We start from the raw sequence: 22,822 nt of genomic DNA, 5'->3' as shown, positions 1-22,822 counted from the left end.
TCTTCCAAATATTTCAAAGAAGAAAAAGGAAGAAAGTGTTATTAGTAGTATGTAGGGATTTCAACAAAAATCAATAGCTTTAGTTTTCTTTTGTTTATTTTGATGATCGATTATAATTTTGTCTTTTTCTATGATGATTAGAAAGTTTTGATTTCAGAAATGATACAAGGCTCAATTAGAAAAAGGCATGGTAGTTCTGAGGCTGCTAGCCAGACTGTTCCAGAGGAGGATTTTGTATTTGATGAACAGACTGTTTCCAAACAGGACAAAGTTTTTTGCATGGCACAGTCTAAACATGATACTTCAGCCCAACAGAATACCAACAGGGACACAGTCTGTCCTAAAGAACAGACTGTCAAAAATTTGAAACAAAGCAGTGATGGCAGCAGCCATGATTCAAAAAAAGATTTTTATGAAACTTGGGTGCATAAAGATACAGAACAAGATATTACAAATCAAAATAAAGACATTATAGAAAACAGTAGTAAGTCTAGAGTTAAAAGTAGTCCGAAAGATCAAGGAAGAGTCAAGAAAGAGAAAATAGTTCCAATGAATGTAAGGAGACATTTGAATAAAGACTCTGTTCTAGACACAGATGGAAGTAGTTCTAGTCAGGTGGATTCAGTGACTTTCAGTCAAGATGTGATCCTAGCAAGTAGTCCAAAGAACGGTGCAAAGAAAAAGAAAACGTCACCAAAGAAAAAAGGCGGGAAAATGAATTTGAGCACTTCTGGTGGAAATGAATGTAAAGAAAGTGAAAGAACTAATGCCACAAAACATAAGGTGTCAGTAGAAAAAGAAAACATCAGAACTGTAGGTAAAGATGCCATTCATGTAAAGCAGCAAGACATCGAAAAACATTCCAATCAAAAAGTGTCGGACAATAATGTTACGAAGAGTGAACCAAGTGAGATTTCTAGTGAACGCACTATGGCATCGTCAGAGAAAAGTTTACTAGAGCATGAACTAGATGAACTTAGGGCCACTGAGAGTAGTGAAATATCAACAACCTCAGATGTTAAAAGTTCAGTAGAAAAGCAAGAAGTTCTTACACATCATCAAGATAATGAAGATAGTCCTTTGAGTAAACTTCATCCTGGTCAAAAATCTGTGGTGCAAAATCAAGACAGTAGTAGTGTGAAATGGGAACAAATTCCTGAAAATTTTGACTCTGCAAATGTTGACATAACTTCAAGGGAGATAAACGATGCTTCTGTACTACAGGAGAGTAATGCAAACAATAGTGTACTGAGGTCTGCCAATCTTTTGGCCGGAAAGATAACTCCTGTTATTGTGAGTGAAGTTGTCTCCCCTTGGTGCTTCTTTGTACAAAAGAATGATCCCGAGTTGAATAAACTTATGGAACAGATATGGTAAAAATTATTACTTTGTTTTCTTGAGTGTTTCCAATGAGTTAAAATTGGTAATTAGTGGTTTGTAATCTAGGAAAGCTGATTAGTTGGACCAATCTCTCTGATTTGACAAAAAATGTGTGGAAATTTGTATAAAAACGGCACAAAACAAAAATCAAGCTTTTAATGAGTTTATTTTACCCATTACATAACTTAATTTGTTCAATATCTATGTCAAATTTCAAATTTTGTCAGCTGCTATAAATGTAAGGATTTCATGATATCTTTTATTCCAAAAATTGAGAAGTTGACTGTAAAATTCAAACTGCAGTTATGTGCATTGTGGCAATGGCATTCAATCATTATACATCGTGTATTCAGTTATTCAAAAAGGTGTTCCATTTGTGTAATTTATTTCAGTATTGTGTATAAAATAGCTTGTAGAACTGTTTTTCTCCGCATAAAAGTTTTTTTTATGATTAACTGTATGGGCTTTTCCTGCAGAAAAGTTTTAGAAATGTTATATCTTTAACTTTTAGGGCAGTGGGCATTCTTGTCTTTCTTGTGTAAGCTGTAATTTTAAAGAATTTAAATTAGAATATATTATCAACTATTTTGTTCAGGGCTTAAGACACTTCAGGCCTTTATTCACCAGTAAAACTGGAAAACTGGACAGTCGCCATTTGACCTATATTGTGTTGCAGCGTTAAAACAGAATAAAAAAAATACCTCAAGTACTCAGGAAGGGGGATAGAGATTTGCTAGGCCGTCCTGCCATAGACTGAATTAAAAAGTGAACAAGTTAATATTATATTCCAGCATTTATATGGCACATGGTGGTCTTGCAGAACCTCCGCTACTGGAACCAGAGATTGGAACATTATGTCTGGCAAAATACAGCAAGGATGGCGCTTACTACAGAGCATATGTAATGCAGATACATTCGGCTTCAAGTATGTACATTATTATGCCCCCACTACGAAGAAGAGGGGGTATATTGCTTTGCACTTGTCGGTCCGTTGGTCCGTCGGTCCGTAGACCAAATGGTTTCCGAGTGATAACTAAAGAACCCTTAGGCCTAGGAACTTCAAACTTGGTATGGTGATTGGTTATGACCAGTAGATGACCCCTATTGATTTTGGGGTCAAGGGGTCAAAGGTCAAGGTCACATTGACCTTGTAAGCAAAAACGGTTTCCGATCAATAACTAAAGAACCCTTAGGCCTAGGAACTTCAAACTTAATATGGTGATTGGTCATGATCAGTAGATGACCCCTATTGATTTTGGGGTCAAGGGGTCAAAGGTCAAGGTCACATTGACCTCTTAGGTAAAAACGGTTTCCGATCAATAACTAAAGAACCCTTAGGCCTAGGAACTTTAAACTTGGTATGGTTATTGGTCATGACCAGCAGATGACCCCTATTGATTTTGGGGTTAAGGGGTCAAAGGTCAAAGTCACATTGACCTTGTAGGTAAAATCGGTTTCTGATCAATAACTAAAGAACCCTTAGGCCTAGGGACTTCAAATTTGGTATGGTGATTGGTCATGACCAGCAGATGACCCCTATTGATTTTTGGGGTCAAGGGGTCAAAGGTCAAGGTCACATTTACCTTGTAGGTAAAAAGGGTTTCCGATCAATTAACTAAAGAATGCTTAGGTCTAGGAACTTCAAACTTTGTATGATGGTTGGTCGTGACAAGCAGATGACCCCTTTTGAATTTTGGGTCAAGGGGTCAAAGGTCAAGGTCACATTGACCTTGTAAGCAAAAACGGTTTCCGATCAATAACTAAAGAACCCTTAGGCCTAGGAACTTCAAACTTAATATGGTGATTGGTCATGATCAGTAGATGACCCCTATTGATTTTGGGGTCAAGGGGTCAAAGGTCAAGGTCACATTGACCTCTTAGGTAAAAACGGTTTCCGATCAATAACTAAAGAACCCTTAGGCCTAGGAACTTCAAACTTGATATGGTGATTGGTCATGATCAGTAGATGACCCCTATTGATTTTGGGGTTAAGGGGTCAAAGGTCAAAGTCACATTGACCTTGTAGGTAAAAACGGTTTCTGATCAATAACTAAAGAACCCTTAGGCCTAGGGACTTCAAATTTGGTATGGTGATTGGTCATGACCAGCAGATGACCCCTATTGATTTTTGGGCTCAAGGGGTCAAAGGTCAAGGTCACATTGACCTTGTAGGTAAAAAGGGTTTCCGATCAATTAACTAAAGAATGCTTAGGCCTAGGAACTTCAAACTTTGTATGATGGTTGGTCGTGACAAGCAGATGACCCCTTTTGAATTTTGGGTCAAAGGTCAAGGTCACATTGACCTTGTTGGTAAAAACGGTTTCCAATCAATAACTAAAGAACGCTTAGGCCTAGAAACTTCAAACTTGGTATGATGATTGGTCATGGCCAGCAGATGACCCCTATTGATTTTGGGGTCAAGGGGTCCAAGGTCAAGGTCACATTGACCTTGTAGGTAAAAACAGTTTCCGATCAATAACTAAAGAACGCTTAGGCCTAGGAACTTCAAACTTGGTATGATGATTGGTCATGACCAGTAGATGACCCCTATTGATTTTGGGGTCAAGGGGTCAATCTCATATAGACCCTGTACTTAATGAAGGTTTCTGACCAATAACTCAACAACTCAAGTTGCCTTGGTTGATATTTTTATATTGAACTAAAAATGCTTTTGGTAAACACATTTGAAGGTCTTATGTAATATAACAACTTGGCTGTTATTAATGAGGCCTACATGATTCATAAAATTTATGCATATATTATTTGGTAAGATTTGTAATAACTTAAATTGCTGCACACAACCTATGGGGTCACAATAATTATTACCTTGTGACTAGACATGACCAGAAGATACTAGATAACCCTTATTAATTGTTTGTTCACTGGGTCAGAAGTCATGCATAATAACCTGATCACATGACTAATTGGCTGCTGATAGGGGGCATACATGTTTTACAAACATATCTTGTTTATTATATGGTCACCTTAGTGCAATAATTGTTTAACTCCTTTTAAATTTAGCAGGACTTAACCTGTTATTGCACTTAGGGGACAATATTTATATGATATAAAGTCTCAAAATAAATCTATTGAACTTCTTGCACATGAAAAGTTTCTCGCATTAGAAGTGCATGCATCTATATATCAGAATGGATAATTTTTGGCATAATCATTGCCCTTAGTTGTTTTTTCCTCCAATTTAGTTATGAGCAACATTTCTGCGCAACTCCTACATTTCTCTATACATCAGACTGGAATGATTAACGATGTTAAATAAAGCTTTACAAGCTTCTCATTAATATTGAAGACAGCTGTTCTTACAGAAATCAAAATTTAAATTCAGGAGCGATATACTCAAATTGTGTTTGCTAAACAAGAAGTTTTAATTATTTAATCTTTATAAGTTTATAACATATGGATTTGATATGATTTTGTAGAGAATTCCGATTCCGAAGTAAGTGTGCTGTATGTAGATTATGGTAACAAGGAGAAGGTCAAGGTAACACAGTTACGGACACTACCAGATGAGTTCAAGACCTTACCAATGCAAGCAATATGCTGTGCTTTAGCGGAGGTAATAACAAAGAAATTAGAGAAAAGTTTATACCTGTAAATCATTGCAATGATGTATTTCAAATTTCAGATAATAAAGGCCCTGTCACATTAAAGCATATGAAATGAACATTATTATAAATACGATCAGAACATAATTATAAATTGTATACGAAATTTTTCTTTAACATTAAAGTACGCACAATCTTTGTGCTTAAAGTATGCACATCAAGTATGCGCAATACGCACAGTGCGTGCGTAAGAATGAGGTCTGTCCTTGAAGTACTTAATGATAACGTTTGAATAGGATCTGTATAATGCATAATGTATAACTGGCAAAAAAGCTAGCATGAAAGAAACTTTGGCATACGTTAACTTAAGGCACAGTGCATATCATAGTGCATTATTGTATATAACTTAATTGAATTAATTACTATAGATAATAGTTTGCCATGTTCTTTATAAAGTTTTATGTCATACATGCCATAACGTCCTGGATATGAACAATATAAAGTTGCCTATGAATACATGTCATTTTAATTTGAAAAAAAGGTGATGCCATGCAACAAGTACTGTATGTGGGCAGAGGAAGATATTCATTTCTTTAGACAGTATGTAACTGGACAACAATTAGGCTGTACCCCACCCACCTGCAGAAGCACTGGGGTGGCCCTTCCATTGTTGGTTGAGTTGATCATTAGTTTACCAGTGCCTATAATTCCTCAAGGTGGAATATACCTCAGTCAGTTTAGTATAGGTATGTATCTACACAATGCAGATTTGTATTACTTACTTTACAGAAATCTTTGTTCATGCTTCCAAAATATGTGTTGTCCTTTTCCTCCCCATCCAATCTGTTCTTTCTTTTTTTTCATCCTTCCGTCAAATAGATCTTTCTAGTTTTTAGCAGTGAAAAAGTTAGCTCCACCTTTTCTATTCAATGCTACTTAACTTATGTAGGTCAGTTGCTCACTAACAGTATCAGAAACAAATCTGTTCTTTGTATAAAGTAGGTAAACCAGTGACCATGTATTATTCCAGTGTAGCAGTTGGATAGCCATTCAACCAATTTTCATAGTACTGTAAACACTGGGAAGATCCCTTACCTTTTTCATAGCACAGTCATTTGTTAAAGGGATCTTAATTGCCTTCAGAGGTTGTCAGTGGCCGAGTGGTTAAGGTTGTTGACTTCAAACCACTTGCCTCTCTCAGTTGTAGGTCTGAGCCCTGCCTTTGAATTTTTCAAATGAGAAAGCTATCCAGCTAGCTTATGGAATGTCAGTGGTTCTACTCAGGTGACAGTTTGTGCCAGAAATAATGTACAAAGGGGCACCTGAGGTCTTCCTCCACCAGTAAATCTGGAAAGTCGCCATACAACTTACACTTTGTTGGTGCGATGTAAACCCAACTAAATAAAAAAAGTGCCTTTAGTGAATGTATATAATCCTACTCACTTTGATTGACACAAAGAGTGCCTCTCTTTAATAGCTATGAACAAAGATATGTTTAAACATTATTATGTTAACGGTTATACATTTTAGCTCAGCTAATGGTCTCCGCAAAAAAAGCTAGACAAATCAATGTATCAGAACAGCTTGGGTTGTTGGCAAAGTCGGAAGAAGGTGCTGAAGAGGTTGCCATCTTGTCTCAAAACACGGTTTCCTCAACGCTGCTAGCTATTACAGAATTGAGTGAGAGTCAATGCGAACCGCCAAAAAATGCAGAAGCAGACGTACGTAATAACGAGTTTAAATCAAAGGCAAATAGAAGACTTGAACAGGAAAGCTTAAAAGTAGAACAGTTAGATTTAAAGAAAGATTCAGATTTGTCGTCTGCTGAAGTGACGTCTGCTGGAAGGAATTCTTCTCAAATTACATCAGATACGAGGAAACCAAGGGAGCATATTTCTCCAAGGTCGGAAAACTCGGACACAGAGTCACAGCGAGATGAAGGCCAGAGAGCAACTGGTAAACTGCATGAAAAGAGCCAAAAAGGTGTACAGGGAACAAACAGCAAGGCCTATCTTGACAGGATCAAAGAGGAGACAGTTGTAAGTAGTAGGACTTCAAGGAGAAGCTTTTCTTTTAGAGCTTAACTTTGCCATTAATAAAACATTTGAAAAATTTGAACAACCAAAAGAAATATTTTAACTAAAAAAAGAAAAGTGATGACAAAATATTGATATAGTTGGAAGAAATGGACATATTTAACACAGAATTGCATGCACATTAGTTTTTGAGTGACATGTATTGTACTTGCAAAATTTTTGATAATTTTGTACCAATTGAAAAAAATTTGCAGGGTATTTTTTAAAAACTATAGTATATTCCTCTCTGAATGTAATCATGTTAGTCTGCAAGAATATTATTTTAAGATTTGGGTCCTGTGCAGTATTTACCTATAAGTATAATACCCAATGTTATTAATATGTAAAACTTTTGTTTATTTTACAGGACTTAGAATCTTGTGAAACTGTTTCAACTACAACCAGCCTTACAACAGACTTTGATTTCCCTCCTGAGAAGGGCATCCATCTGTCTGACCTTCACTTCGACCTTGATGACCTTTATTTCAATCCTCAAGGTCAAGAGGTCATGCTTGCTCATGTGAAGTCACCTGGAGAGTTTTATGTGCACGTAATCTCACAGCAGAGTGGCGAGACTCTAGATAGATTGATGAAAAATTTGAACGGTTTGTTTGAGAATGCAAATAGAAGAAAATTGACGAAGTTGAGTAAAACGTTCCAGCCAGAGGAGAAGAAACTTTGCTGTGCTCAATTTCTACAAGACAATAACTTTTATAGGTAAGAGGTATAAATTTCTAGGGAAATTCATGTTAAGTTCCAAGGAAATTCATGGAAAGGTCTAGGGAAATTCATGTAAAGTTCCAGGGAAATTATGTAAAGGTCTAGGGAATGTAAAGTTCTAGGGAAATTCATGTAAAATTTGAGGGAAATTCATTTAAATTCTATGGAAATTCATGTAAAGATCTAGGGAAATTTGTGTAAAGTTCCAGAGAAATTCTATTGTCATTAATATACTAAGATATTGTAGGTTTTCTTTGTGTGAAGAAAATAATAATTTAAAAGCTTGCAAATGAATAAAAAATTATTTCTATATTGCAGGGGTATTATTCAAAGTACTAAACCAGAGAATGAAATCATGAAGGGGCGTGTCCTGGTCCACTATATTGATTTTGGGGATGAAGAATGGCTGCCAAGAAGGAGAATCTTTCCACTACCATCTCAGTTCTGTAGTGTTCCTAGACTGGCTATCAAATGTAGCCTGGCTTACGTGAAACCAGTCTGTGACGATGAGGGGGAAATGGTAAACAAATGGTCGAAGAAGAGTGTTGAAAAGTTCATAGATATAGCCGGGCTCGAGAAAACATTACACATGCATGTAGTGCATGGAAGCATTGAAGATTTCAAAAAAAGGTAAGCATTTGGTTTGACTGTATTATTTATTTTTTAACCGAACATTTCCAAAATCTGTCGTATAAAAATTATCTTTTCTGCCTATTTAGCTCTATTAAGAGGGCATTGGATAAGTAATCCAGAGGTTGCTGGTTTGATCCTGTGATCTTGGACATTAAATCTTATGGTTATTTCTCTTTTAACCATTGATTCATAAATTATGTGGGATAAGTAGTCGGTCACTAGTGGAAAAATTGGTAATTACTGGTCATTTATTCAGAAAAAGCAAGTTAGGTGGATCGCCTGTCAAGATACAATGAAAATTGTGGTAAAATTGGACAGAAAAAATAGTAAAACATACAAACAAATTTATACATATTAAGGGAACATTGACATAGCTTTTAGACAGTCTGGGTTTCAAAGAAACATATTGATTGTAAACAATATATTGATGACATTTTAATATTTGAAAAGATAGCAATATGAAGATTTACCAAGTCATGTTTTACACTCTAATCAGAATATTTATAAGTATATAATAAATGTTTATATTATAGTAACCCTTGTGAAGACTCGCCCATTCTTGGTATTCTTCTGGTAGACAACACTGGCACAGAGGAGGTGTGTGTTAATATGGATCTCATTAGAGAGGGCGTGGCTCAGCTAGATACTGCCCAATCGAAACATGGGAAGGGAAGCACAAAGGGTGAGTAATAATTTTACTATTTGATGTAAATATTGAACTGATTAGAAAGGGTGTGGCTTACCTAGGTGTTGCCTAATTTAAAGATGTGAAAGGTCACACAAAGAGTGATTTATCATTTACTTTTATATTTAAACATTGAACTGATGGGAGCTGGCGAGGCTCACCTAAGCCTACTCAAAACAATAGGGAAGCGTTATTTCCCATTAAGAACATGTTAAGTAAGTATGTGTGTTGGACTGTTGGTGATATTTTTCAGAACACATACATAAGGGTAACTGGTTTGATCTGATACTGTTTCAATAAACATCACAAATAATATTAGAAATTTGTTATCCGAAGGTCACTGGTTTGATCCTCAATGACAATTTATCTAGGACATTGAGTCTAATTGTTATTTGTCTCTCATGACTTATTCTGAAGTAATGTGGGATAGGTAGTCAGTCACTTGCACAGAAATTAGTAATTACTGGTAAGTTATCCAGAAAAAGCAGGGTAGGTTGACTGACTATCTACATATGATCAAAAGTGTGTTAAAACACGTGTAAATACTAAACAAACCACAATTTTACAGTAAGTGTTTACAAATTTATTTCAGTTTGATTGTGTTGGAAGCTATAAGCTAATTGAAACACTCTCAAATCCGTTCCTGGAACCAACCAGTACTAAGCAATAAATGTAATGTTTCTTTCTAGAGGAAATAATGGCTTGCCCCTGATACGGTTGAACCCACGTGGTTAGCAGTCCTTAGATTACTAGTCTTACACGCTAATCATTCGGCCACGCCACAAACTACAATTGATAAAAGAAGATAATGAAGTGAGATTGTCAGTCATGTCTTACTCCTGTGGATATAAGTCTTGCAATGTATATTGAGTTGAATTTAACTTAAAGTGACTTGGTCTACAGTGGAAGGTCTTTAATACCATAAATAATTATGTTGACTGTATTAAGTATCAGACATATCAACAAACCACAAAGGTATTACATATGGAAGTTGTTGGCAAGTGTGCAATATGTGCTGCGACATTATAAATATTTTAATAGCAGATAATAAATTGTTCCAGAACAAAATATTATTGTTCATCACTTAGATGATCATAATAAATCGCTTGGAACTTTATGAGCATGTATTTCAAATAATATTTTCATTAGAATATCTAAATTATACATTTCTATTATTTCCATCAATATTTGAAATACTGATGGAAAACAAGCATTCTCTGTAGAGCCAGTGGCTCTGTAAGGTGTGTGTGAGAAGGGGCTCTGGTGGTCCACCCACCTCCTTCATTGAAGTGGACTTTAGTCATATTAAGAAATAAAATTATTTTTTGCCCAATAGGATAACAGTATTTAGAAAGGAATGGTATCACATTTACTTTGGTAAATCGACTTCCTATTAATCAGTCTAGTAAATTGACTGTTTATGAAAGTAATTACAAACACTAAATTGGTTCGTATTCATTATTCTAACACTCCTTGTGATTTTGTCACTATAGACAAAGAAGAAAAAAAATGGTATTAAACTGCCAATAAACACGGGTGAGGAACTACTTGTATATGCGGCTGTTATTATACCCCCAAAAACGAAGTTTGGGGGGGTATATAGGAGTCACCCGTTGGTCGTTCGGTTGGTCGGTCGGTCGGTCCAGACGTCCGTTGCATTTTCCTTGTCCGGAGCATAACTTGAAAACTAATGGTTGGAATTCAATATAACTACATACAATGGTCAAGCACATTGAGAGGAAGTGCAGTGCACAAGAACCATAACTCTATCTTGACTAATTACAGAGTTATTGCCCTTTGTTACTTTTCCTTGTCCGGGGCATAACTTGAAAACTACTGGTTGGAATTCAAAACAACTTCATACAATTGTCAAACACAATAAGGGGAAGTGCAGTGCACAAGAACCATAACTCTATCTAAAGTAATTACAGAGTTATTGCCCTTTGTTGCTTTTCCATTGCTTTTTTTTTTATCTGTTGCATTTTCCTTGTCCGGAGCATAACTTGAAGACTAATGGTTGGAATTCAATATAACTACATACAATGGTCAAGCACATTGAGAGGAAGTGCAGTGCGTAAGAAACATAACTCTATCTTGACTAATTACAGAGTTATTGCCCTTTGTTACTTTTCCTTGTCCGTGGCATAACTTGAAAACTACTGGTTGGAATTCAAAACAACTTCATACAATTGTCAAACACAATAAGGGGAAGTGCAGTGCACAAGAACCATAACTCTATCTAAAGTAATTACAGAGTTATTGCCCTTTGTTGCTTTTCCATTGCCTTCTTTTTTTGTCCGTACCATAACTTGAAGACAAATGGTTGGAATTCAATATAACTACATACAATGGTCAAGCACACTGAGAGGATGTGCAGTGCATAAGAACCATAACTCTATCTAAAGTAATTACAGAGTTATTGCCCTTTATTACTTTTCCATTGCTTTCTTTTGTCCGGACCTTAACTTGAAGACTAATTGTTGCAATTCATTATAACTTCATACAATGGTCCAGCACATTGAGAGGAAGTGCAGTGCACAAGAACCATAACTCCATTTTGACTAATTACAGAGTTACTGCCCTTTGTTTCTTTTCCTTGTCCAGAGCATGAATTTAAAACTACTGGTTGGAATTCAAAACAACTTCATACAATGGCCAAGCACAATAAGGGGAAGTGCAGTGCACAAGAACCATAACTCCATCTTGACTAATTACAGAGTTATTGCCCTTTGTTACTTTTCCATTGCTTTCTTTTGTCCGGACCATAACTTGAAGACTTATTGTTGGAATTCATTATAACTTCATACAATGGTCAAGCACATTGAGTGGAAGTGCAGTGCATAAGAACCATAACTCCATCTTGACTAATTACAGAGTTACTGCCCTTTGTTACTTTTCCTTGTCCAGAGCATGACTTGAAAACTACTGGTTGGAATTCAAAACAACTTCATACAATGGTCAAGCACAATAAGGGGAAGTGCAGTGCACAAGAACCATAACTCCATCTTGACTAATTACAGAGTTATTGCCCTTTGTTACTTTTCCTTGTCCAGAGCATAACTTGAAAACTACTGTTTGGAATTCAGTACAACTTCATACAGTTGTCAAGGACATTAAAAGGAAGTGCAGTGCACAAGAGCCATAACTCCATTTTGACAAAATACAGAGTTACTGCCCTTTGATACTTTTCCTTGTCCGGAGCATAACTTAAAACATACTGGTTGGAATTCAAAACAACTTCATACAATGGTCAAGCACAATAAGAGGAAGTGCAGTGCACAAGAACTATAACTCTATCTTCAGTATTTATAGAGTTATTGCCCTTTGTTCTTTTTCTTTGTCTTTCTGGACTTATTACAGAGTAATTCAATTAAACTTCATCAATGGCCAACCACATTGAAAGGAAATGCAACATACATGAACCACAATTTTCTTTAATTGCCCACAACCATAACTCTATGTTTCAATTCTATTACAAGGTATTCTGTTACTAGTAACATCCTCATTTCCGAAGCAGACTTGTGGGGGTATTAATCACATTTAGTGATAGTTCTAGTGTTTTCATGTTTTCTCCCTTGATAATAAAGTTTACAAAGCCTTTTAAAGCAACAATTAAAAGCATTTTAATTGATATTTCCAGTTCTTATAAATACAGCAATATAACATTTACTAATTTTAACAGAAACGTGAAAAAACTTCAGTGTGAAACCATTTTCTCAATGTTACATTTTGTCTGGCCACTTAAACTCAAGAAATAGAGCAGCAGATGCATAAACCAGGGGTCACCGGGTTGATCTTCTGGGGAATGAAATTTCTTTGTGACAGTTGGTCTCAAACACAAAATCCAAATCACGCATTTTCGGGGCCGTCCCGGTTTGATGGTTATCTGGTGTTTGTGGTCTCCGAGAGACTTATGGTCATTTATTCCTCGGCGCTTATTTAGAAAACATGAGGGATAAGTAGGTCAGTCACTTGTGGAGAAATTACTTTCGGAGAAATAGGTAATACTGGTTAGTAAATAGTTATTCAGGAAAGCTGGTTAGCTGACTACGAGTGAGATATGACCAAAAATGTTTTAAATTGGCTTTAAAAAAAACAACATTACATTAAAACATTGATATTTAAACCCCTTTACACAAAATGGGACCATTCTAAAGTTAAAACAATTATAAAGAAAATTGAGCTGTGTTATGGTTAAAAGTTTCAGAGATGCTTTTACTACCGTGATACATCTTTAAGAGTATTTTCAATTACATGATAATGCGATAATACTTTTATTCTTTGATAATATAATCTATTATCGTTACTTAATGGTTTGTAAGTAAAATGATTTTTACGTCAGTAAGGAATTCTTGGGTCATATTCAATCAGATTCGTTGGAATGTCACCATATTGCCTTAACATTAACAGTGTGATTTAAAGACCCTATTAAAATGTCAAGAGTAAAGTCTGGATTATAGTAAGACGTATGAACAACTAGATGTATTATTGATCGGCGTTTAATGTACCTTGATGTAATGATTGACAAAAACATTTCAAACTCGTTAATGCTAATTACAGGGAAGTCTTGTGATATATAGATATTTATAAAGCTAGTCACGATGATAATTCTTCCATGTACAGAAACGTTATCTTGATAATGAATTGTTTTCTCAGAATTCTTTTAACGTCATAGTTATGTAGGGTAAATGTTATTCGGAACATTTATGTTTATTTCTGTAAAGAATTGGGGCCCTTGTTTAAATATCTGAAGTAAATGACTAATAATTGATCTGTAGTTGATTTCTTAAAGTCATTTATTACTTATTATTTATTGCAGCTTTTGATACATGTATTTGGAATTAATGTTTGCTTTTTATCTCCTGAGCTTGTGCGGTCTTTTAGGACTGGTGGCAGTCTTTGATATCTCCATCACTATTAATTTTTCTGATTTTAACCAGATCTATACATAGCTTGTGTCATCAGAAGGTATTGGTTTTCTTCATGAAAAAATATCTGATTCCATCACGCACGTCGGAGTTGTGGCCCCTTGAAAAATCAGTATATTTGTGAAATTAATCAGTCTTTTTCCAAAAGGGAAATGCATACAGCTTTGTTGCTTTTTTCAGAAAAATCACCAGACACAAGGTTGGAGAAGTGGAACCCAATGGAAGAGGATTTTTTCTCCAAACGAAACAGTTATAATATAGACATAGATGATGCTGGTGTTGCGACTACAGGATATAGTAAGTCGGTTTATATTTTCCCTACTCCGCTTTAACACACCGTCAAAGTAATAAACCAAATCACTGTAGCCTGGCTTGAGAGCCTATACAATTCAATGTGAGCCATGTCTTGCCGTAACAAGCACATGTTACTGCTGATCACTGTACCTTACTTTGGGGTTGATATATTTTAACGTGTACCATTCTTGTGATAACACGAAGTAGACTTGTTCATACTCTGTCAGTGATTTTTGTGTCGCCTCTACGGAGTAGTGGCGACATATAGGGATCACTTCTCCGTCTGTCTGTCCGTCCGTCACAAAACTTGTCTGGACTACTCCTCATAAACTACTGGTGCAATTTCATCCAAACTTTACAGGAATGATCAGTACCAAGTCTAGTTGTGCATATTGTCAGTATTTTCCGGTTCAATGATTTTTGTTAGAGTTATGGCCCTTTAATAATTTTTAATTTTTATGTTTGTCCGGACTACTTCTCTTATACCACTATTGCAATTTCAATGAAACTTTACAGGATTGATCTGTAGCTCAAGTCCTTGCGCATATTGCATGGGTTTTCCGGTTGAATGATTTTTGGCCGAGTTATGGCCCTTTGATAAAAAAGTTTCTTTTTCTGTGTGTTGCCAGATACACAAAAGCTTGTCCAGACTACTCCTCATAAACTACTGGTGCAATTTCATCCAAACTTTACAGGAATGATCAGTACCAAGTCTAGTTGTGCATATTGTCAGCATTTTCCGGTTCAATGATTTTTAGCTTGACTATTCGAAGAATATGAGAGCTATTGTAGTCGCCCCGGCGTCGGCGTCCGCGTCCGCGTCGGCGTCTGCGTTGGTTAAAGTTTTTTGTAAATTCAAATATCTCAATTATTACTTGAGATATTCAATTCAAACTTACAATACTTATTTATAGTAACAAAGTACATCAGAATGACAAGTTGGATAACTCTGCCTACAATATTGACAGAATTATGCCCCTTTTTAACTTAGAAATTTTGGTTAAAGTTTTTTGTAAAGTCAAATATCTCAATTATTGCTTGAGATATTCAATTGAAACTTACAATACTTATTTATAGTAACAATGTACATCAGATTAACAAGTTGGATAACTCTGCTTACAATATTGACAGAATTATGCCCCTTTTTAACTTAGAAATTTTGGTTAAAGTTTTTTGTAAAGTCAAATATCTCAATTATTGCTTGAGATATTCAATTGAAACTTACAATACTTATTTATAGTAACAAGGTACATCAGATTGACAAGTTGGATAACTCTGCCTACAATATTGACAGAATTATGCCCCTTTGGAACTTAGAAATTTTGGTCAAAGTTTTTTTGTAAAGTCAAATATCTCAATTATTGCTTGCGATATTCAATTGAAATTTAAAATACTTTTTTATAGTAGCAATGTACATCAGTTTGCAAAATTGCATAACTCTGCCTGCAATATTTGCAGAATAATTTGCCCCTTTGAAACTTAGAAATTTTGGTTAAAGGTCTTCAAAGATATTTACTTGAAACTTTACACATGCACTTAGGGTCATAATTGGAGGGTCATAATTGTATGTCACTGACCAAGTTCCATAACTCTGTCTTGCATTAAGGCTGATTCATATCCCCTTTTCTACTTAGTGTCTTGGTTAATGTTTACATGCAAGTTTTACATATCTCAATAAATATTAAAGATATTTATTTAAAACTTCACATATGCATTTAGGGTCATAATTGTAGGTCACTGACAAAGATCCATAATTCTATCTTTCATTTAGGCTGATTTTTCTCCCCTTTTTCAACTTAGAAATTCATGGTAAAGTTTTGCTTGTAAGCTGTTATCTCAATAACTACTGAAGGGTTTGTGCCTTTTTTGGGACAATTTTATGCATTCATAATAATAAAGCAGTGATTTACTTGATAAAACATCTTAATAACAAGCTATTGTACCTTTTCTGTCAAATTTATGTATTCATAGGTAATTAGTATTATTATACTCAATAAAACACCCTTGTGACATTACCTTCCAAATAGTCAAGCCAATACTGTATAATTAGACTCTCTCTAAGGCCTATAACATGAATTTATAAAAAAAAAATTAGCCCTTTTGTGAACTTGAAAAATTTAACAATATCAAGGCTCTTTTACTATCAAACTTAGAATAGTCGAGCGTGCTGTCCTTCCGACAGCTCTTGTTTATTTGAGTTATGGCCCTTTAATAATTTTTATTTTTAATGTTTGTCCGGACTACTTCTCTTATACCACTAATGCAATTTCAATGAAACTTTACAGGATTGATCTGTAGCTCAAGTCCTTGCGCATATTGCACGGGTTTTCCGGTTGAATGATTTTTGGCCGAGTTATGGCCCTTTGATAAAAAGGTGTTTTTTTTCTGTGTGTTGCCAGATACGCAAAAGCTTGTCCGGACTACTCCTCATAAACTACTGGTGCAATTTTATCCAAACTTTACAGGAATGATCAGTACCAAGTCTAGTTGTGCACTGTCCGTCTGTCACAAAATTTGTCCCAACATGAAATTGGCCATCATGAGGCGACACATGTGATTACTGATCGCTCTTGTTTTACAAACTCATCAGTGTGGGTCCTAGGACTCGCTGGGCTATAAATCTATGAGTCCCAAAATTTAGCCGACAAATCCAAGTTACAATGCTTAATATTGCTTTAGTGAAATGAAAGGTATATTAACAATGGAATGAAGAAAAAATGAATTTGATTTCTACATTAATTACAATGCTTCTGATACTGAAATTATTCAAAACTGTCAAATAAATTGAATAAGTTATTTCCCTTAATTTAGTTTGAGATTTATCAAAACTTTATTTTCCTTAATATTTTTATGCTTATCTATAGTATAGCACATTATTATTTCTTATCTGTAAAGATTTGCAGACCTAGAATATGATTGATATAACTTGAACACAATTTGGTATTTTTTACCAAAATTCCTGTTAGACAGGACTCCTTACTCAGAAAAAGTATGCATCCAAAAGATGCACATTATTTGAAACTTTCCATCCACGGCAAATTCAATGAGTTCTGGACTCAGGATGCAGAGGTAAAAAAAATCACTGCAGTCTGTTACTTTTCCTTGCTTTAAAATTTGGAGCTGATAGACAATTTTTTGGATTTTAAGTCAAAATACTCACAGCAGTGAGGGGAAAGTCAGATTTGAAATCAACAACCATAACTACTTGATCAAGTAAATCTTATCGCTATACTAATATATGGATGAGAGGGGCCGCAAGAGATCACAACTGACTGGTGCATGAATTAGAGTGCTTATCTCCCCCTTGTGCCTGAGAGGTTGCCTATAGGGGTTGAGGCATAAGGATTGCAGCCACCTTTTATCCTTAATTGTGTGGGTGTTGTGGTAAATCCAAACAAAACAAGAAGGCTAAACCTTATTGGAAATAATTTTGTTAATGATATTTCTATAGATTGTTTAATATTTTAAAAGTCCTACCAAAGCGACACTGGGAAAAAAAAGCAAAAGTGGGACACCAAATTAGTTTTGAGGTCACAGGGGCCTTGAAGCATTCTTGGGTAATTTCTATTTACATACTTTTCCCACAAAATAAAAAGAAGATACAAGATTTGGCTGACAATTTTACAGCTACATAAATTCTGGAAATATTTTGTATATATAACATTAGTTATGTTCACAGTAAAATTAATCAATTTTAACATATATAGGTAGTTACAATAACTTTGGGAGGTAATATTCTACAATATGATTATTATATCGTACCATGAAACAAATTTTTACAAGATTATGCTTGTTTGAACAATGGATAATTACGAGATTAAAAGAAGAAATATTGCGGGTATTTAAGTTAATAGACCTCCATTATCTAGTATCATTAGAGATAATTGTTTTCATGTATATAAAACTGCCGTTATACGATCATTTTGTTTCTAGAACATGGAGAATATTGATAGGGGAATGTTGTCTTAATTGAGTTAGTAAATGAAGTGAACAGCAAGATATCTTAGAGGAGAAGTGGGGGCGGGAATTTAGTCCGATATTTCCCGATGTTTCCGGGAGGCAAGATGTTACATACTTTACATTGATAGGTTGTTTTTACGTTGTTTTTATGAGATTTTTCAGTTTTCATTGTTCGGTCTTTTTTTCATACCATTGATAGTTATAAGACTTTCTAGTATTGTACGATTATAAAATGTAACAATTTTGTTGTTTTGGAGAGAAGTTTTTCCATACTGGTTCTTACTGGTTTTGTTTCTGAGAAGCTGGAAAAATTTCTATATTAACTCTTAGCCTGTTAGTAGCACATGTTCCTACCCATGTGACCAGTGCAGACCAAGATCTACCGGTAAATCTGTATAGTCGGATCATTGTCTGCACTGTTTGCTATTCAGACAGCATTTATTTTCACATTTTACCTAAAACTAATAAATGGTTTTGTCTACATTGAAAGATAGACAAGTCCATTTAAGATATTTAGTCTAGTAAAGTGCAACCAGTTTTGGATAATTAACCAGTAATTGGCAATTTCTCTAAAAGTGACATCTTAATGCCATAACATTTCTGTATCATTATTTTTTTGCAAAGAAATTCTGCCTTACAAGTCATATAATTTGTAGCCTTGCCGATACCAAATCTAAATGGCAACAAATGTTGCACACAAATCAATGACATCATTATATTAATTTTTTTTTTGCGTAATTATCCACATTCATTGATCTTTTTATCTTCCTTTGATGATAATCATTCTCTTTTTCTTAATCCATGAACAAATTCTTGCAGATAATGATAAATACGCCAATTATCAAAAGTAATAATGATCATGTTTAATTTCTACATGATTACATGTAACTCTTTAATCAACTCTGTACAATTTTTGTTTCATTAATTTTTTTTCTTTCATGTTTATAGAATCTTTTTTTCACAAAGCGATGACAATGTTCAAGTCCAGTATAATAGATGAGATAATGAGATAATTTTGTACGAAATAGATGAGATAAAGAGATAATTTTGTAAGAATAGATGTGGTAATTTTGTAAAAAGATATGAGGTAATGAGATAATTTTGTAAGAATATATGAGGTAATGTAAGAATAGATGAGATAATGAGATAATTTTGTGATGAGGTAATGAGATAATTTTATAAGAAAAGAATCTGATGAGGTAATGAGATAGTTTTGTAAGAATATGAGATAATTCTGTAAGAATAGATGAGATAATGAAATAATTTTGTAAGAATATATGAAATGATAAGATAATTTTGTGATGAGATAATTTATAAGAATAGATGAGGTTATTCTGAAAGAATAGATGAGATAATGAAGTACTTTTGTAACAATATGAGGTAAGGAGATACTTTCGTTAGAAATAGATGAGATAAATGAGGTAATTTTGTAAGATTGTTAAGTTTGAAAAAAAGTACCAAGTGCTACACATGTTTTGGATGGTGCTTAAAGTTGAAGATACTAAGCCATTATGTCATTCACACATTTTATGGACAACACAATGGTGAATAGTCAGAGTAGACAGGCATATGCTGGCCACAGGTGACTAAATGTCCGAACTGGTCAGATAATACAGGTGAATACTGGTCAGATCATTTACATGAACACTCACAGTATATAAACGATTTGAACCCCAACCGGATCTTGTGAGAAGATCTCAGCATCTAAACGTAAAATCAGGCGGGATGACATATTAAACTATTAAATATCGGCTTGAATTTAATATGTTACGGTATGTTAATATTTGAATCATATTGAGAAATACTTTATCTTTGCTTATACAGTCAAACGTGTATTAAGCGACCGGGCAAGGGAAACACCAAAAACGGTCGCTTAATGAAACGGTCTCTTAGGACAGTCAGCATGATATAAAAGTCAAAATTTATAAATGACATCTTTTTAATTCGATGGGATTGTTTTTCAACTTCATTTTTATATAAATGTTGAATAATAAGTACGCTCCGACAATCTAAACGGATGCAAATGTAAAAATAACGTTCTGATATTTATTGACAAAACAGTTTTGATCCATTACTTACATGTTTGACATTTTTTCCAGAATTTTTTAACTTCTCCGTTGTTTTTCCTTGTCTCCAACACGAAAACCCTATTAGTGAAGATGTTTTCTGTTGTGCATTTTTTCATTTGAAATAAACAAACTACATCTATTTGTTACGATTAATTTAATGGCTGATCAAGTTCAAGGTCAATTCAATGCAGTCTAAATGTCAACAAGCGAAGCGTATACACCATCTCAATATGGGCGGAGCGTTGCATTGTTTATCCGATATTATTGGATAATACACGTCACGCGTATACTTAACTTCATTTGCATACGCTAAAACGGTATGGGAAATAGAGTTTTTCACACGTTTATTGATGTGTTTTGATTGCTGACACTTGTGACATAACGAGGTGGCGTTCTCTAAAAACACAATTACTTGACAGGTAAAAGTGGTCGTTTAATGAAAAGATTGATGTCAATTAGGTGACTAATTAGCGGTCGCTGGTCGCGTTGAGCAAAAGTCGCTTAATACATTAAAGATATAGAGAGAAAATGATCGGGGGGAATTTAAAGTGGTCGTTTAAGACAAAAGTCGCTTAATACACGTGGTCGCATGGGCAAGTTAGACTGTATATACATCCATAACTTTCTTCGTAAAACATATGCGCCTAAAACTCTGTGCTCTTCGCCTCATGTTTTGTTTATGTCAACACACGCCGATTACACAAGCAAATTTATGCCTAAAATTGTTTTACTTCACTATAACTCATATCTGAATCTTTACTTTATTGTCTTAACCTCATGATACCGGACCGACACCTGTGAAAATATCTTTGAATCTTGATAAAACTTAGTAAATAACAGAGGCGACATTTTTGATAACTGAACCCGTCTTGCTAAAACAATTTTAATGATCTGTACCCTACTTGCGTTTTCACTGAACCATTACTTGCGAGTCACTTTTGATGATTTTTATTGTGTTTTTATTGTATGTTCCAAATTTTATTGAGCAGAATATGAAGTTATTGTGTCACAAGAGCATGGTACATGTTTTAGTTCTATAATTAAGTAACTAAAACTTCATATGAATGGAGCTTCATCATGTTTTCACTGTCTACGAAAATATCAGCATGAAGTGGCTGGTAATACGAATCAGAAAGTCAATTATTTCTTGATAGGAATAGTTAACCAACAAACTTCATCTTCACTTACCATTCATATTTCTTTGGAAAGATATAAAGCTAAAATATTACATATGTACTATAAATTTTTTACATTTAGTTCAACGGCATTGTTCGTTTTGACGTGACCGTTATATAACGTCACGTATCAAAAAACTTCGAAATATCAATACAAGATTTTTTGCAGATAACTTATTTCAACATGTTGAAAGATTTACAACTTCTGTTGATTTCATTCTGCTTTTTAAAACACGGTTAAAATTATATTCTCAGAAATTCATTGACTTTCTATTTCTGACATGTACGACTTTTATTCTTGTTTATCTTTCATAGGCGTCGACAATTTTGGCATCTTTTTAAACGGAGAATATTCGGGAATTTTTTAAAATTTTAATTGTCAGTGTTTCAGCTATTGGTGTTATAAACTTCTTTTTTTCTTTTACGCTGTTGGCTGTGACGCTGAAAGTTTTTAAGTAGGAAATTTTATTCTGATCATTATTTATTCTTATTTTCAAGTTGCAGTCTAGATGGCGAATAATTATTTGGTCAATGATGGCATTGAAATTCGTATACAGTCTTTACTGAACAGTATATGCAGTTGTGTTCTTCCATGATGATATGAAAGAAAGATATACATAACATTATATATTTTAATAAACAAATGATTAACAATAGTATCAGTTTTTCGGTAAATACCATAGATCCCACCTTATATACTAAAATTCTATTACAATCATTTATACTTTCTCGCAATAATTGATACAAAATCGCAATAAACGTAAACGTTTTCTCCAATAAATCTTTAAAAATACTCACAAGTCAGGGTACAGATAAAATTCGTAAACTCACAAGTAGGGTTCACAATCACCAGCAAGTAACGTTCAGTTTACGGAAATGACCTCCTTGGTAAAACTCTTAAATTTATGTTCAAGATACAGCACTGTTTTTTGCAGATGACTAAATTATCGTTTGTTATTGATTACTTTAGTAGTTCGATATCACAATTCAATGTTTAATAAATCAACCTTGGAATAAGACAGATTTTTGTTCGTGTTCAGTGTTGATCACATGAAAGCTGTTCGTGAGTTACGATTATTTTAAAGCCTTCGTGCTAACGTTTATGTTTTGCATAACTTAGACGTTTAAGAAAGTTTCTCTCTTACAATATAAATATAAATTTACTAACCTAACGTTCATCAGTATCAATATAAATACCAATATCATAAACAAGTGAAGTGGCAGAATATGGCTGACACTAAAATCTTCTCACAAGATCCGGTTGGGGTTCAAATCGTTTATATACTGTGACACTGGTCCGATTACACAGGTGACACAGGTTGATACACAGGTGCATTCTG

At 34.4% G+C, this 22,822-nt stretch overlaps 1 protein-coding gene across 1 annotated transcript in view; it reads left to right on the top strand.

The window, feature by feature from the left end:
- LOC132721599 (uncharacterized) overlaps positions 1-22,822 on the top strand; it is a 99,074-nt gene that overhangs the window by 9,195 nt on the left and 67,057 nt on the right. Inside the window, exons 6-14 of the mRNA XM_060705918.1 lie at positions 158-1,373; positions 2,172-2,305; positions 4,818-4,954; positions 5,485-5,689; positions 6,474-6,982; positions 7,386-7,735; positions 8,057-8,368; positions 8,905-9,053; positions 14,165-14,281. Of these exons, the coding sequence (XP_060561901.1) occupies positions 158-1,373; positions 2,172-2,305; positions 4,818-4,954; positions 5,485-5,689; positions 6,474-6,982; positions 7,386-7,735; positions 8,057-8,368; positions 8,905-9,053; positions 14,165-14,281 (3,129 nt within the window). The remainder of the gene's footprint in view (positions 1-157; positions 1,374-2,171; positions 2,306-4,817; positions 4,955-5,484; positions 5,690-6,473; positions 6,983-7,385; positions 7,736-8,056; positions 8,369-8,904; positions 9,054-14,164; positions 14,282-22,822) is intronic.

The sequence above is a fragment of the Ruditapes philippinarum genome, unplaced genomic scaffold (assembly GCF_026571515.1).
Source record: "Ruditapes philippinarum isolate M1 unplaced genomic scaffold, ASM2657151v2 ctg1656_1_1_1_1, whole genome shotgun sequence".
Classification (NCBI taxonomy): Eukaryota; Metazoa; Mollusca; class Bivalvia; order Venerida; family Veneridae; genus Ruditapes; species Ruditapes philippinarum.
The sequence above is the reverse complement of the archived record's forward strand: the minus strand, read 5'-3'. Positions and strand labels throughout refer to the sequence as shown.